The sequence below is a fragment of the Telmatherina bonti genome (genome assembly GCF_933228915.1).
Source record: "Telmatherina bonti genome assembly, chromosome: 10".
NCBI classification, from domain to species: domain Eukaryota; kingdom Metazoa; phylum Chordata; class Actinopteri; order Atheriniformes; family Telmatherinidae; genus Telmatherina; species Telmatherina bonti.
The window spans coordinates 39,908,632-39,924,821 of record NC_136628.1 but is presented as its reverse complement, the minus strand read 5'-3'; the positions used below and the strand labels follow the sequence as shown (position 1 = coordinate 39,924,821).

Below are 16,190 nucleotides of genomic sequence, written 5' to 3'. Positions count from 1 at the left end.
CTCTTACTGGATTGTAACTGGACTATTTTGGACTGTAACTGGAGTGTAACTGGGCTCTTACTGGACTGTAACTGGATTCTTACAGGACTGTAACTGGACTGTAACTGGACTGTAACTGGACTCTTACTGGACTCTCACTGGACTGTAACTGGACTGTAACTGGATTCTTACTGGACTGTGACTGGACTCTTTTGGACTGTAACTGGACTGTAACTGGACTCTTACAGGACTGTAACTGGACTGTAACTGGACTGTAACTGGACTCTTACTGGACTATTACTGGACTGTAACTGGACTGTAACTGGACTTTAACTGGACTCTTACAGGACTCTTACTGGACTGTAACTGGACTGTAACTGGACTGTAACTGGACTGTAACTGGACTCTTACTGGACTCTTACTGGACTGTAACTGGACTCTTACTGGACTACAACTGGACTCTTACAGGACTCTTACAGGACTGTAACTGGACTGTAACTGGACTCTTACTGGACTCTAAGTGGACTCTTACTGGACTCTTTTGGACTGTAACTGAACAGTGACTGGACTCTTACTGGACTGTAACTGGACTGTAACTGGACTCTTACTGGACTGTAACTGGACTCTTACTGGACTCTTACTGGACTGTAACTGGACTCTTACAGGACTCTTACAGGACTGTAACTGGACTGTAACTGGACTCTTACTGGACTCTAAGTGGACTCTTACTGGACTCTTTTGGACTGTAACTGAACAGTGACTGGACTCTTCCTGGACTGTAACTGGACTGTAACTGGACTCTTACTGGACTGTAACTGGACTGTGACTGGACTTTAACTGGACTCTTCCTGGACTGTAACTGGACTCTTACTGGACTCTAACTGGATTCTTACTGGACTGTGACTGGACTCTTTTGGACTGTAACTGGACTGTAATTGGACTCTTACTGGACTTTAACATGACTGTAAATGGACTCTTACTGGACTGTAACTGGACTGTAACTGGATTGTAACTGGACTCTTACAGGACCGTAACTGGACTGTAACTGGAGTCTTACTGGACTGTAACTGGACTGTAACTGGACTCTTACTGGACTGTAACTGGAATCTTACTGGACTGTAACTGGACACTTACAGGACTGTAACTGGACTCTTACTGGACTGTAACTGCACTCTTACTGGACTCTAACTGGACTCTTACTGGACTTTAACTGGACTCTTACTGGACTGTGACTGGACTCTTTTGGACTGTAACTGGACTGTAACTGGACTCTTACTGGACTCTTACTGGACTGTAACTGGACTGTGACTGGACTCTTTCCGGACTCTTACTGGACTGTAACTGGACTCTTACAGGACTCTTACAGGACTGTAACTGGACTGTAACTGGACTGTAACTGGACTCTTACTGGACTATTACTGGACTATTACTGGACTGTAACTGGACTGTAACTGGACTGTAACTGGACTGTAACTGGACTTTAACTGGACTCTTACAGGACTCTTACTGGACTGTAACTGGACTGTAACTGGACTCTTACTGGACTGTAACTGGACTCTTACTGGACTACAACTGGACTCTTACAGGACTCTTACAGGACTGTAACTGGACTGTAACTGGACTCTTACTGGACTCTAAGTGGACTCTTACTGGACTCTTTTGGACTGTAACTGAACAGTGACTGGACTCTTACTGGACTGTAACTGGACTCTAACTGGACTCTTTTGGACTGTAACTGGACTGTGACTGGACTTTAACTGGACTCTTCCTGGACTGTAACTGGACTCTTACTGGACTGTAACTGGACTGTGACTGGACTTTAACTGGACTCTTCCTGGACTGTAACTGGACTCTTACTGGACTCTAACTGGACTCTTACTGGACTGTAACTGGATTCTTACTGGACTGTGACTGGACTCTTTTGGACTGTAACTGGACTGTAATTGGACTCTTACTGGACTGTAACATGACTGTAAATGGACTCTTACTGGACTGTAACTGGACTGTAACTGGACTGTAACTGGACTCTTACAGGACCGTAACTGGACTGTAACTGGAGTCTTACTGGACTGTAACTGGACTGTAACTGGACTCTTACTGGACTGTAACTGGACTGTAACTGGACTCTTACTGGACTGTAACTGGACTGTGACTGGACTTTAACTGGACTCTTCCTGGACTGTAACTGGACTGTAACTGGACTCTTACTGGACTCTAACTGGACTCTTACTGGACTGTAACTGGATTCTTACTGGACTGTGACTGGACTCTTTTGGACTGTAACTGGACTGTAATTGGACTCTTACTGGACTGTAACATGACTGTAAATGGACTCTTACTGGACTGTAACTGGACTGTAACTGGATTGTAACTGGACTCTTACAGGACCGTAACTGGACTGTAACTGGAGTCTTACTGGACTGTAACAGGACTGTAACTGGACTCTTACTGGACTGTAACTGGAATCTTACTGGACTGTAACTGGACACTTACAGGACTGTAACTGGACTCTTACTGGACTGTAACTGCACTCTTACTGGACTCTAACTGGACTCTTACTGGACTTTAACTGGACTCTTACTGGACTGTGACTGGACTCTTTTGGACTGTAACTGGACTGTAACTGGACTCTTACTGGACTCTTACTGGACTGTAACTGGACTGTGACTGGACTCTTTCCGGACTCTTACTGGACTGTAACTGGACTCTTACAGGACTCTTACAGGACTGTAACTGGACTGTAACTGGACTCTTACTGGACTATTACTGGACTATTACTGGACTGTAACTGGACTGTAACTGGACTTTAACTGGACTCTTACAGGACTCTTACTGGACTGTAACTGGACTGTAACTGGACTGTAACTGGACTCTTACTGGACTCTTACTGGACTCTTACTGGACTGTAACTGGACTCTTACTGGACTACAACTGGACTCTTACAGGACTCTTACAGGACTGTAACTGGACTGTAACTGGACTCTTACTGGACTCTAAGTGGACTCTTACTGGACTCTTTTGGACTGTAACTGAACAGTGACTGGACTCTTACTGGACTGTAACTGGACTCTAACTGGACTCTTACTGGACTGTAACTGGATTCTTACTGGACTGTGACTGGACTCTTTTGGACTGTAACTGGACTGTAATTGGACTCTTACTGGACTGTAACATGACTGTAAATGGACTCTTACTGGACTGTAACTGGACTGTAACTGGATTGTAACTGGACTCTTACAGGACCGTAACTGGACTGTAACTGGAGTCTTACTGGACTGTAACAGGACTGTAACTGGACTCTTACTGGACTGTAACTGGAATCTTACTGGACTGTAACTGGACACTTACAGGACTGTAACTGGACTCTTACTGGACTGTAACTGCACTCTTACTGGACTCTAACTGGACTCTTACTGGACTTTAACTGGACTCTTACTGGACTGTGACTGGACTCTTTTGGACTGTAACTGGACTGTAACTGGACTCTTACTGGACTCTTACTGGACTGTAACTGGACTGTGACTGGACTCTTTCCGGACTCTTACTGGACTGTAACTGGACTCTTACAGGACTCTTACAGGACTGTAACTGGACTGTAACTGGACTCTTACTGGACTATTACTGGACTATTACTGGACTGTAACTGGACTGTAACTGGACTTTAACTGGACTCTTACAGGACTCTTACAGGACTCTAACTGGACTCTTACTGGACTGTGACTTGACTCTTTTGGACTCTTACTGGACTGTAACTGGACTGTAACTGGACTGTAACTGGACTCTTACTGGACTCTTACTGGACTGTAACTGGACTCTTACTGGACTACAACTGGACTCTTACAGGACTCTTACAGGACTGTAACTGGACTGTAACTGGACTCTTACTGGACTCTAAGTGGACTCTTACTGGACTCTTTTGGACTGTAACTGAACAGTGACTGGACTCTTACTGGACTGTAACTGGACTCTAACTGGACTCTTTTGGACTGTAACTGGACTGTGACTGGACTTTAACTGGACTCTTCCTGGACTGTAACTGGACTGTAACTGGACTCTTACTGGACTGTAACTGGACTGTGACTGGACTTTAACTGGACTCTTCCTGGACTGTAACTGGACTGTAACTGGACTCTTACTGGACTCTAACTGGACTCTTACTGGACTGTAACTGGATTCTTACTGGACTGTGACTGGACTCTTTTGGACTGTAACTGGACTGTAATTGGACTCTTACTGGACTGTAACATGACTGTAAATGGACTCTTACTGGACTGTAACTGGACTGTAACTGGACTCTTACTGGACTGTAACTGGAATCTTACTGGACTGTAACTGGACACTTACAGGACTGTAACTGGATTCTTACTGGACTGTAACTGCACTCTTAGTGGACTCTAACTGGACTCTTACTGGACTTTAACTGGACTCTTACTGGACTGTGACTGGACTCTTTTGGACTGTAACTGGACTGGTACTGGACTCTTACAGGACCGTAACTGGACTGTAACTGGACTCTTATTGGACTGTAACTGGACTGTGACTGGACTCTTACTGGACTCTTACTGGACTGTAACTGGACTGTAACTGGACTGTGACTGGACTCTTAGTGGACTGTAACTGGACTGTAACTGGACTCTTACTGGACTGTAACTGGACTGTGACTGGACTCTTACTGGACTCTTAGTGGACTGTAACTGGACTGTAACTGGACTCTTACTGGACTGTAACTGGACTGTAACTGGACTCTTACAGGACTCTTACAGGACTCTAACTGGACTCTTACTGGACTGTGACTTGACTCTTTTGGACTCTTACTGGACTGTAACTGGACTCTTAGTGGACTGTAACTGGACTCTTACTGGACTGTAACTGGACTGTAACTGGACTCTTACAGGACTCTTACTGGACTGTAACTGGACTCTTACTGGACTCTAACTGGACTCTTACTGGACTGTGACTTGACTCTTTTGGACTCTTACTGGACTGTAACTGGACTCTTTTGGACTGTAACTGGACTGTGACTGGACTCTTACTGGACTCTTTTGGACTGTAACTGGACTGGTACTGGAATCTTACTGGACTGTAACTGGAATCTTACTGGACTGTAACTGGACACTTACAGGACTGTAACTGGACTGTAACTGGACTCTTACTGGACTGTAACTGGACTCTTACTGGACTGTAACTGGACTCTTAACGAACTGTGACTTGACTCTTACTGGACTGTAACTGGATTCTTACTGGACTGTGACTGGACTCTTTTGGACTCTTACTGGACTGTAACATGACTGTAAATGGACTCTTACTGGACTGTAACTGGACTGTAACTGGACTGTAACTGGACTCTTACAGGACCGTAACTGGACTGTAACTGGAGTCTTACTGGACTGTAACTGGACTGTAACTGGACTCTTACTGGACTGTAACTGAACAGTGACTGGACTCTTCCTGGACTGTAACTGGACTGTAACTGGACTCTTACTGGACTGTAACTGGACTGTGACTGGACTTTAACTGGACTCTTCCTGGACTGTAACTGGACTCTTACTGGACTCTAACTGGATTCTTACTGGACTGTGACTGGACTCTTTTGGACTGTAACTGGACTGTAATTGGACTCTTACTGGACTGTAACATGACTGTAAATGGACTATTACTGGACTGTAACTGGACTGTAACTGGATTGTAACTGGACTCTTACAGGACCGTAACTGGACTGTAACTGGAGTCTTACTGGACTGTAACTGGACTGTAACTGGACTCTTACTGGACTGTAACTGGAATCTTACTGGACTGTAACTGGACACTTACAGGACTGTAACTGGACTCTTACTGGACTGTAACTGCACTCTTACTGGACTCTAACTGGACTCTTACTGGACTTTAACTGGACTCTTACTGGACTGTGACTGGACTCGTTTGGACTGTAACTGGACTGTAACTGGACTCTTACTGGACTCTTATTGGACTGTAACTGGACTGTGACTGGACTCTTTCCGGACTCTTACTGGACTGTAACTGGACTCTTACAGGACTCTTACAGGACTGTAACTGGACTGTAACTGGACTCTTACTGGACTATTACTGGACTATTACTGGACTGTAACTGGACTGTAACTGGACTGTAACTGGACTGTAACTGGACTTTAACTGGACTCTTACAGGACTCTTACTGGACTGTAACTGGACTGTAACTGGACTGTAACTGGACTCTTACTGGACTGTAACTGGACTCTTACTGGACTACAACTGGACTCTTACAGGACTCTTACAGGACTGTAACTGGACTGTAACTGGACTCTTACTGGACTCTAAGTGGACTCTTACTGGACTCTTTTGGACTGTAACTGAACAGTGACTGGACTCTTACTGGACTGTAACTGGACTCTAACTGGACTCTTTTGGACTGTAACTGGACTGTGACTGGACTTTAACTGGACTCTTCCTGGACTGTAACTGGACTGTAACTGGACTCTTACTGGACTGTAACTGGACTGTGACTGGACTTTAACTGGACTCTTCCTGGACTGTAACTGGACTGTAACTGGACTGTAACTGGACTCTTACTGGACTCTAACTGGACTCTTACTGGACTGTAACTGGATTCTTACTGGACTGTGACTGGACTCTTTTGGACTGTAACTGGACTGTAATTGGACTCTTACTGGACTGTAACATGACTGTAAATGGACTCTTACTGGACTGTAACTGGACTGTAACTGGACTGTAACTGGACTCTTACAGGACCGTAACTGGACTGTAACTGGAGTCTTACTGGACTGTAACTGGACTGTAACTGGACTCTTACTGGACTGTAACTGGACTGTAACTGGACTCTTACTGGACTGTAACTGGACTGTGACTGGACTTTAACTGGACTCTTCCTGGACTGTAACTGGACTGTAACTGGACTCTTACTGGACTCTAACTGGACTCTTACTGGACTGTAACTGGATTCTTACTGGACTGTGACTGGACTCTTTTGGACTGTAACTGGACTGTAATTGGACTCTTACTGGACTGTAACATGACTGTAAATGGACTCTTACTGGACTGTAACTGGACTGTAACTGGATTGTAACTGGACTCTTACAGGACCGTAACTGGACTGTAACTGGAGTCTTACTGGACTGTAACAGGACTGTAACTGGACTCTTACTGGACTGTAACTGGAATCTTACTGGACTGTAACTGCACACTTACAGGACTGTAACTGGACTCTTACTGGACTGTAACTGCACTCTTACTGGACTCTAACTGGACTCTTACTGGACTTTAACTGGACTCTTACTGGACTGTGACTGGACTCTTTTGGACTGTAACTGGACTGTAACTGGACTCTTACTGGACTCTTACTGGACTGTAACTGGACTGTGACTGGACTCTTTCCGGACTCTTACTGGACTGTAACTGGACTCTTACAGGACTCTTACAGGACTGTAACTGGACTGTAACTGGACTCTTACTGGACTATTACTGGACTATTACTGGACTGTAACTGGACTGTAACTGGACTTTAACTGGACTCTTACAGGACTCTTACTGGACTGTAACTGGACTGTAACTGGACTGTAACTGGACTCTTACTGGACTCTTACTGGACTGTAACTGGACTCTTACTGGACTACAACTGGACTCTTACAGGACTCTTACAGGACTGTAACTGGACTGTAACTGGACTCTTACTGGACTCTTTTGGACTGTAACTGAACAGTGACTGGACTCTTACTGGACTGTAACTGGACTCTAACTGGACTCTTTTGGACTGTAACTGGACTGTGACTGGACTTTAACTGGACTCTTCCTGGACTGTAACTGGACTGTAACTGGACTCTTACTGGACTGTAACTGGACTGTGACTGGACTTTAACTGGACTCTTCCTGGACTGTAACTGGACTGTAACTGGACTCTTACTGGACTCTAACTGGACTCTTACTGGACTGTAACTGGATTCTTACTGGACTGTGACTGGACTCTTTTGGACTGTAACTGGACTGTAATTGGACTCTTACTGGACTGTAACATGACTGTAAATGGACTCTTACTGGACTGTAACTGGACTGTAACTGGACTCTTACTGGACTGTAACTGGAATCTTACTGGACTGTAACTGGACACTTACAGGACTGTAACTGGATTCTTACTGGACTGTAACTGCACTCTTAGTGGACTCTAACTGGACTCTTACTGGACTTTAACTGGACTCTTACTGGACTGTGACTGGACTCTTTTGGACTGTAACTGGACTGGTACTGGACTCTTACAGGACCGTAACTGGACTGTAACTGGACTCTTATTGGACTGTAACTGGACTGTGACTGGACTCTTACTGGACTCTTACTGGACTGTAACTGGACTGTAACTGGACTGTAACTGGACTGTGACTGGACTCTTAGTGGACTCTTAGTGGACTGTAACTGGACTGTAACTGGACTCTTACTGGACTGTAACTGGACTGTGACTGGACTCTTACTGGACTCTTAGTGGACTGTAACTGGACTGTAACTGGACTCTTACAGGACTGTAACTGGACTGTAACTGGACTCTTACAGGACTCTTACAGGACTCTAACTGGACTCTTACTGGACTGTGACTTGACTCTTTTGGACTCTTACTGGACTGTAACTGGACTCTTAGTGGACTGTAACTGGACTCTTACTGGACTGTAACTGGACTGTAACTGGACTCTTACAGGACTCTTACTGGACTGTAACTGGACTCTTACTGGACTCTAACTGGACTCTTACTGGACTTTGACTTGACTCTTTTGGACTCTTACTGGACTGTAACTGGACTCTTTTGGACTGTAACTGGACTGTGACTGGACTCTTACTGGACTCTTTTGGACTGTAACTGGACTGGTACTGGAATCTTACTGGACTGTAACTGGAATCTTACTGGACTGTAACTGGACACTTACAGGACTGTAACTGGACTGTAACTGGACTCTTACTGGACTGTAACTGGACTCTTACTGGACTGTAACTGGACTCTTAACGAACTGTGACTTGACTCTTACTGGACTGTAACTGGACTGTAACTGGACTCTTACAGGACCGTAACTGGACTGTAACTGGACTCTTACTGGACCGTAACTGGACTGTAACTGGACTCTTTTGGACTGTAACTGGACTGTGACTGGACCCTTACTGGACTCTTACTGGACTGTAACTGGACAGTAACTGGACTCTTACTGGACTTTAACTGGACTCTTACAGGAATCTTACAGGACTGTAACTGGATTCTTTTGGACTGTAACTGGACTGTGACTGGACCCTTACTGGACTCTTACTGGACTGTAACTGGACTGCAACTGGACTATTACTGGACTGTAACTGGACTGTAACTGGACTCTTACAGGACCGTAACTGGACTGTAACTGGACTCTTACTGGATTGTAACTGGACTCTTTTGGACTGTAACTGGATTGTAACTGGACTTTTACTGGACTGTAACTGGACTCTTACAGGACTGTAACTGGACTGTAACTGGACTCTTACTGGACTGTAACTGGAGTCTTACTGGACTATAACTGGACTCTTACTGGACTTTAACTGGACTCTTACAGGACTCTTACAGGACTGTAACTGGACTCTTACTGGACTCTTACTGGACTGTAACTGGACTCTAACTGGACTCTTTTGGACTCTAACTGGACTGTGACTGGACTTTAACTGGACTCTTCCTGGACTGTAACTGGACTCTTACTGGACTGTAACTGGACTGTGACTGGACTCTTTTGGACTGTAACTGGACTGTGACTGGACTTTAACTGGACTCTTCCTGGACTGTAACTGGACTGTAACTGGACTCTTACTGGACTGTAACTGGACTCTTACTGGACTGTGACTTGACTCTTTTGGACCGTAACTGGACTGGTACTGGACTCTTACTGGATTGTAACTGGACACTTACAGGACTGTAACTGGACCGTAACTGGACTCTTACTGGACTGTAACTGGACTCTTACTGGACTCTAACAGGACTCTTACTGGACTGTGACTTGACTCTTACTGGACTGTAAGTGGACTCTTACGGGACCGTAACTGGACTGTAACTGGACTCTTACTGGACTGTAACTGGACTGTAACTGGACTCTTACTGGACCGTAACTGGACTGTAACTGGACTCTTTTGGACTGTAACTGGACTGTGACTGGACTCTTACTGGACTGTAACTGGACTGTAACTTGACTCTTACTGTACTGTAACTGGACTCTTACAGGACCGTAACTGGACTGTAACTGGACTCTTACTGGACTCTAACTGGACTGTAACTTGACTCTTACTGGACTTTAACTGGAATCTTACTGGATTGTAACTGGACTCGTTTGGACTGTAACTGGAGTAAAACTGGACTCTTACTGGACTGTAACTGGACTCTTACTGGACTGTAACTGGACTCTTACTGGACTGTAACTGGACTCTTACTGGACTGTGACTTGACTCTTACTGGACTGTAACTGGACTGTAACTGGACTCTTACTGGACTGTAACTGGACTCTTACTGGACTGTGACTGGACTCTTACTGGACTGTGACTTGACTCTTACTGGACTGTAACTGGACTCTTACAGGCTCGTAACTGGACTGTAACTGGACTCTTACTGGACTGTAACTGGACCGTAATTGGACAGTAACTGGACTCTTACAGGACTGTAACTGGACTGTAACTGGACTGTAACTGGACTCTTACTGGACTCTTACTGGACTGTAACTGGACTCTTACTGGACTGTAACTGGACTCTTACAGGACTCTTACAGGACTGTAACTGGACTGTAACTGGACTCTTACTGGACTGTAACTGGACTCTTACAGGACTCTTACTGGACTGTAACTGGACTGTAACTGGACTCTTACTGGACTGTAACTGGACTCTTACAGGACTCTTACTGGACTGTAACTGGACTGTAACTGGACTCTTACTGGACTGTAACTGGACCGTAATTGGACAGTAACTGGACTCTTACAGGACTGTAACTGGACTGTAACTGGACTGTAACTGGACTCTTACTGGACTCTTACTGGACTGTAACTGGACTCTTACTGGACTGTAACTGGACTCTTACAGGACTCTTACTGGACTGTAACTGGACTGTAACTGGACTCTTACTGGACTGTAACTGGACTCTTACAGGACCGTAACTGGACTGTGACTGGACTCTTACTGGACTGTAACTGGACTCTTACTGGATTGTAACTGGACTCTTTTGGACTGTAACTGGACTCTTACTGGATTGTAACTGGACTCTTTTGGACTGTAACTGGAGTGTAACTGGACTCTTACTGGACTGTAACTGGACTCTTACAGGACCGTAACTGGACTGTGACTGGACTCTTACTGGACTGTAACTGGACTCTTACTGGATTGTAACTGGACTCTTTTGGACTGTAACTGGACTGTAACTGGACTCTTACTGGATTGTAACTGGACTATTTTGGACTGTAACTGGAGTGTAACTGGACTCTTACAGGACTGTAACTGGACTGTAACTGGACTCTTACTGGACTCTTACTGGACTGTAACTGGACTGTGACTGGACTCTTACCGGACTCTTACTGGACTGTAACTGGACTCTTACAGGACTCTTACAGGACTGTAACTGGACTGTAACTGGACTGTAACTGGACTCTTTTGGACTGTAACTGGACTGTAACTGGACTCTTACTGGACTCTTACTGGACTGTAACTGGACTCTTACTGGACTTCATTTGGACTCTTACAGGACTCTTACAGGACTGTAACTGGACTGTAACTGGACTCTTACTGGACTCTAAGTGGACTCTTACTGGACTGTAACTGGACTCTTTTGGACTGTAACTGAACAGTGAGTGGACTCTTACTGGACTGTAACTGGACTGTGACTGGACTTTAACTGGACTCTTCCTGGACTGTAACTGGACTGTAACTGGACTCTTACTGGATTGTAACTGGACTGTGACTGGACTCTTTTGGACTGTAACTGGACTGTAACTGGACTCTTACTGGACTGTAACTGGACTCTTACTGGACTGTAACTGGACTCCTACTGGACTGTGACTGGACTCTTTTGGACTGTAACTGGACTGTAATTGGACTCTTACTGGACTGTAACATGACTGTAAATGGACTCTAACTGGACTCTAACTGGACTCTTACTGGACTGTAACTGGACTGTAACTGGACTGTAACTGGACTCTTACAGGACCGTAACTGGACTGTAACTGGAGTCTTACTGGACTGTAACTGGACTGTAACTGGACTCTTACTGGACTGTAACTGGAATCTTTCTGGGGCTGTAACTGGACACTTACAGGACTGTAACTGGACTCTTACTGGACTGTAACTGCACTCTTACTGGACTCTAACTGGACTCTTACTGGACTTTAACTGGACTCTTACTGGACTGTGACTGGACTCTTTTGGACTGTAACTGGACTGGTACTGGACTCTTACAGGACCGTAACTGGACTGTGACTGGACTCTTCCTTGACTCTTACTGGACTGTAACTGGACTGTAACTGGACTGTGACTGGACTCTTACTGGAATCTTAGTGGACTGTAACTGGACTGTAACTGGACTCTTACTGGACTGTAACTGGACTGTAACTGGACTCTTACAGGACTCTTACAGGACTGTAACTGGACTCTTACAGGACTCTTACAGGACTGTAACTGGACTGTAACTGGACTCTTTTGGACTGTAACTGGACTGTCACTGGACTCTTACTGGACTGTAACTGGACTGTAACTGGACTCTTACTGGACTGTAATTGGACTCTTACTGGACTGTAATTGGACTCTTACAGGACCGTAACTGGACTGTAACTGGACTCTTACAGGACCGTAACTGGACCGTAACTGGACTGTAACTGGACTGTAACTGGACTCTTACTGGACTCTTACTGGACTCTTACTGGACTGTAACTGGACGCTTACTGGACTGTAACTGGACTCTTAATGGACTTTAACTGGACTCTTACTGGACTGTAACTGGACTCTTACTGGACTTTAACTGGACTCTTACTGGACTGTAACTCGACTCTTACTGGACTGTAACTGGACTCTTTTGGACTGTAACTGGACTCTTTTGGACTGTAACTGGACTCTTACTGGACTGTAACTGGACTCTTACTGGACTTTAACTGGACTCTTACTGGACTGTAACTGGACGCTTACTGGACTGTAACTCGGCTCTTACTGGACTGTAACTGGACTCTTTCGGACTGTAACTGGACTGTAACTGGACTCTTACTGGACTGTAACTGGACTCTTACTGGACTGTAACTGGACGCTTACTGGACTGTAACTGGACTCTTACTGGACTGTAACTGGACGCTTACTGGACTGTAACTGGACTCTTACTGGACTTTAACTGGACTCTTACTGGACTGTAACTGGACTGTAACTGGACTCTTATTGGACTGTAACTGGACTCTTTTGGACTGTAACTGGAGTGTAACTGGACTCTTACTGGACTGTAACTGGACTCTTTTGGACTGTAACTGGAGTGTAACTGGACTCTTACTGGACTTTAACTGGACTCTTACTGGACTGTAACTTTACTCTTTTGGACTGTAACTAGACAGTAACTGGAATGTAACTGGACTCTTACTGGACTGTAACTTGACTGTAATTGGACTCTTAATGGACTGTAACTGAACAGTAAACCAGACTGTTAGTGAACATGCTGTGATCATGATCAGGTGATTTATTTATTATCTTACCTGTGTTCTCATATCCAGCCCTGCCCACTCTAAGTGGTGGTTCACCAGTTGAAAGGGACGGGGCTGATGGGGAGGGGCTGATGGTAGGATTAGCAACACTACTAACAATTGCTGTTAAACTGGGTATGTTAGCCAGTGAGCTAATGATGCCATTGAAGCTAGCAGCACCTGCAGCAGGTGGGGGTGTGGAAGGGGCGGGGTTTAGCACAGGTGCAGTAGGGTTAGCGACAGCGTTAGCAGCTTCTGCTAAGTCAGGTATGTAGGTGGAGATGCTATCAGCCATGCTGTCTATGGAAGGTGGTGCTGAGGGGGTGGGGCCTCTGATGGCAGTGGTAACTGCAGCCAACAATGGGATGTTAGTGGCGATGACGTCAGTAATTCCTGATAAAGCTGGATTGATGTCATGGTTGGAGGCAGCTGGAGAAGCAGAAGTATCTGGATCAGAGGTGAGACACAGTGACATCATAATCTGAAAACAGCTGATTGGGTGTGACATCTATCAATCAAACAAATACTGTTCTGTCCAGCAGCAGATTCTGGCAATATTAAAACATTCAGGTTGATAGTGCATGAAAAGCCTGTAAAATCTTTGAACTCTGATGGTGTTAAGAAGGAACTGTCTGGACCATCAAAGGTTAAGAAACAATGCAAACCGGTCTGAGATGATCTCCAGCAACATGACAGAACAAACCAGTTTGGTTGTTCTCACTGAAAACAAGTTGGTGCCTAAAAATAATCTGGAGCTTTACTGTAAATGAGCTGTGACTTGTCTCAGTGTATGAAGGTGAAAGAAACAGTCAGGAACACAGCCGGCCACCAACACCTGATTTGCTTATGAAACTGCTAGATTTGATCAGGTTCTGATCCACCTCAGTCTGGTTTCTGTTGTGGTTCCTGCTCTGACCTGTGCTGCAGTGGGTGTGCCTGTTTCCCTGGCAACCAAGTCCACACCAGGTTCTCATCAGGAAATCAGCAGCAGCAGGATAAAAGGCCAGCTCAGTTCACCAGTCATCGCCTGATTGTTGTTTCATCAGTGGTAACAGCTCTCGGCCATTGCAGCATTTCTGCCTAAGGACTCAACCAGCTTGTCTAACAATTGTCTGTTCTGTCACCAGTGCGTGATTTCTGCCTGCCTGCGCGTCACCCTGCCTGCCTGGCCACCTACCAATCTGCCCAGGAAAACAATAAACCCTTCCTAGTATCCACATCCAATCTTCACTTGGGTCCTTGTTTGTCCTACACCACAACAGTTTCTAAAAAAAAAAAAAAAAACTCAGTCCGGTTCTGGAGTTTTACAGACCCGATTCTGTTTTCCATGGAAAAACCATGAAAGGAATCAAAACAGTAAAACAAGATGTAGCGGGGTAAAACAGTATAGCGGGTAACGGGGTAAAGCAGTGTAGCGGGGTAAAACGGGGTAATGGGCAGCAGCTGGTGATGTCATCAGTCACATGGCTGTGGAGGGTGTACCTGTGCTGAAGGTGTGTGTATGTACCTGTTCTCAGGTGAGCTCCATTAGACAGACTGGCCTGCAGGTCTTCATCCATCATGTCTCTGAAACACAAACCTTCAGTTAACTTCCTGTTTACCTTAACACCTGATTGTTACAGGTAAGCTCACCTGTCCAGAGAGGACATCGAGCTCCAGCTGCCTCTTGAATAGCGAAACCTAGGCTTCGGTACGGGGGGCGGCATCTGTGGACGGGGAAGAGCCTATCAGTAGAAAAATGTGAACCCCTGAATTTGCTCAGTAATCTCAGGTGATGCGAGCGAGGCGCCGTAATGCACGGCTTACTGGGCTGATACCCAGGGGCCCAACAGTCGCTAAAGGCGGCCCTGAATGCGAACCACAACGATGGAACATGCAACAAAGCGAATCTTACGATATTGGCTGAAGGACATGTTTATTAATGCAGGCAACTTTTCAAAAACAAAAAACATTCATACTTGAATGTTGGAAAAGTTCAGACACAAAATAAGTTTCAGGACAAAAGTCCAAGCAAACAACCAAAAGTTTCTTCATTCATCCATTCTCATTATTATTTAAAATTTTTTCTTAATATTTAAACATATTTCTAATGAACGGGAATCTATTGTAAATGTCACACCTCAAACAGAAACCCATCTCTTAAATTTGTTCTTATCTTTGTTTTTTTTTTTTTTAATCTTCCTGTCAAATCACGTCAACGTCTACACACTGTAGCAAAGTCTTTTCTACTTGATACTCGGGATGCACCGACCCACTTTTTGGGAGTTCCGATCCAGTACCTGAAACCTGAATATCTGCCGATACCGATATTTGCTGATACCAGGTGTGTCTATGTGAACATTATTGTGACTATGGTTATTATTGCTGTTATAACTGTGTAAGATTTCACGGGGTTGTAATAAATGACCCATCCTTTCTGAAGTAAACTCACTAATTCAAATATAACATTACAGATCTAACAATTTCAACATGTTTTATTTTGATTTGGTACATTTTACCGAAATACAACTATAAAT

General features: G+C 44.9%; 1 protein-coding gene across 1 annotated transcript in view; it reads right to left on the bottom strand.

The window, feature by feature from the left end:
- Window positions 1–15,380, bottom strand: part of LOC306761386 (arf-GAP with Rho-GAP domain, ANK repeat and PH domain-containing protein 1) — a gene marked incomplete at both ends in the record, with an annotated part of 110,553 nt that extends 95,173 nt beyond the window's left edge. The window contains 3 exons of the mRNA XM_079247509.1: window positions 13,687–14,121; window positions 15,182–15,240; window positions 15,307–15,380. Of these exons, the coding sequence (XP_079103635.1) occupies window positions 13,687–14,121; window positions 15,182–15,240; window positions 15,307–15,380 (568 nt within the window). The remainder of the gene's footprint in view (window positions 1–13,686; window positions 14,122–15,181; window positions 15,241–15,306) is intronic.
- Window positions 15,381–16,190: the final 810 nt, after the last annotated feature.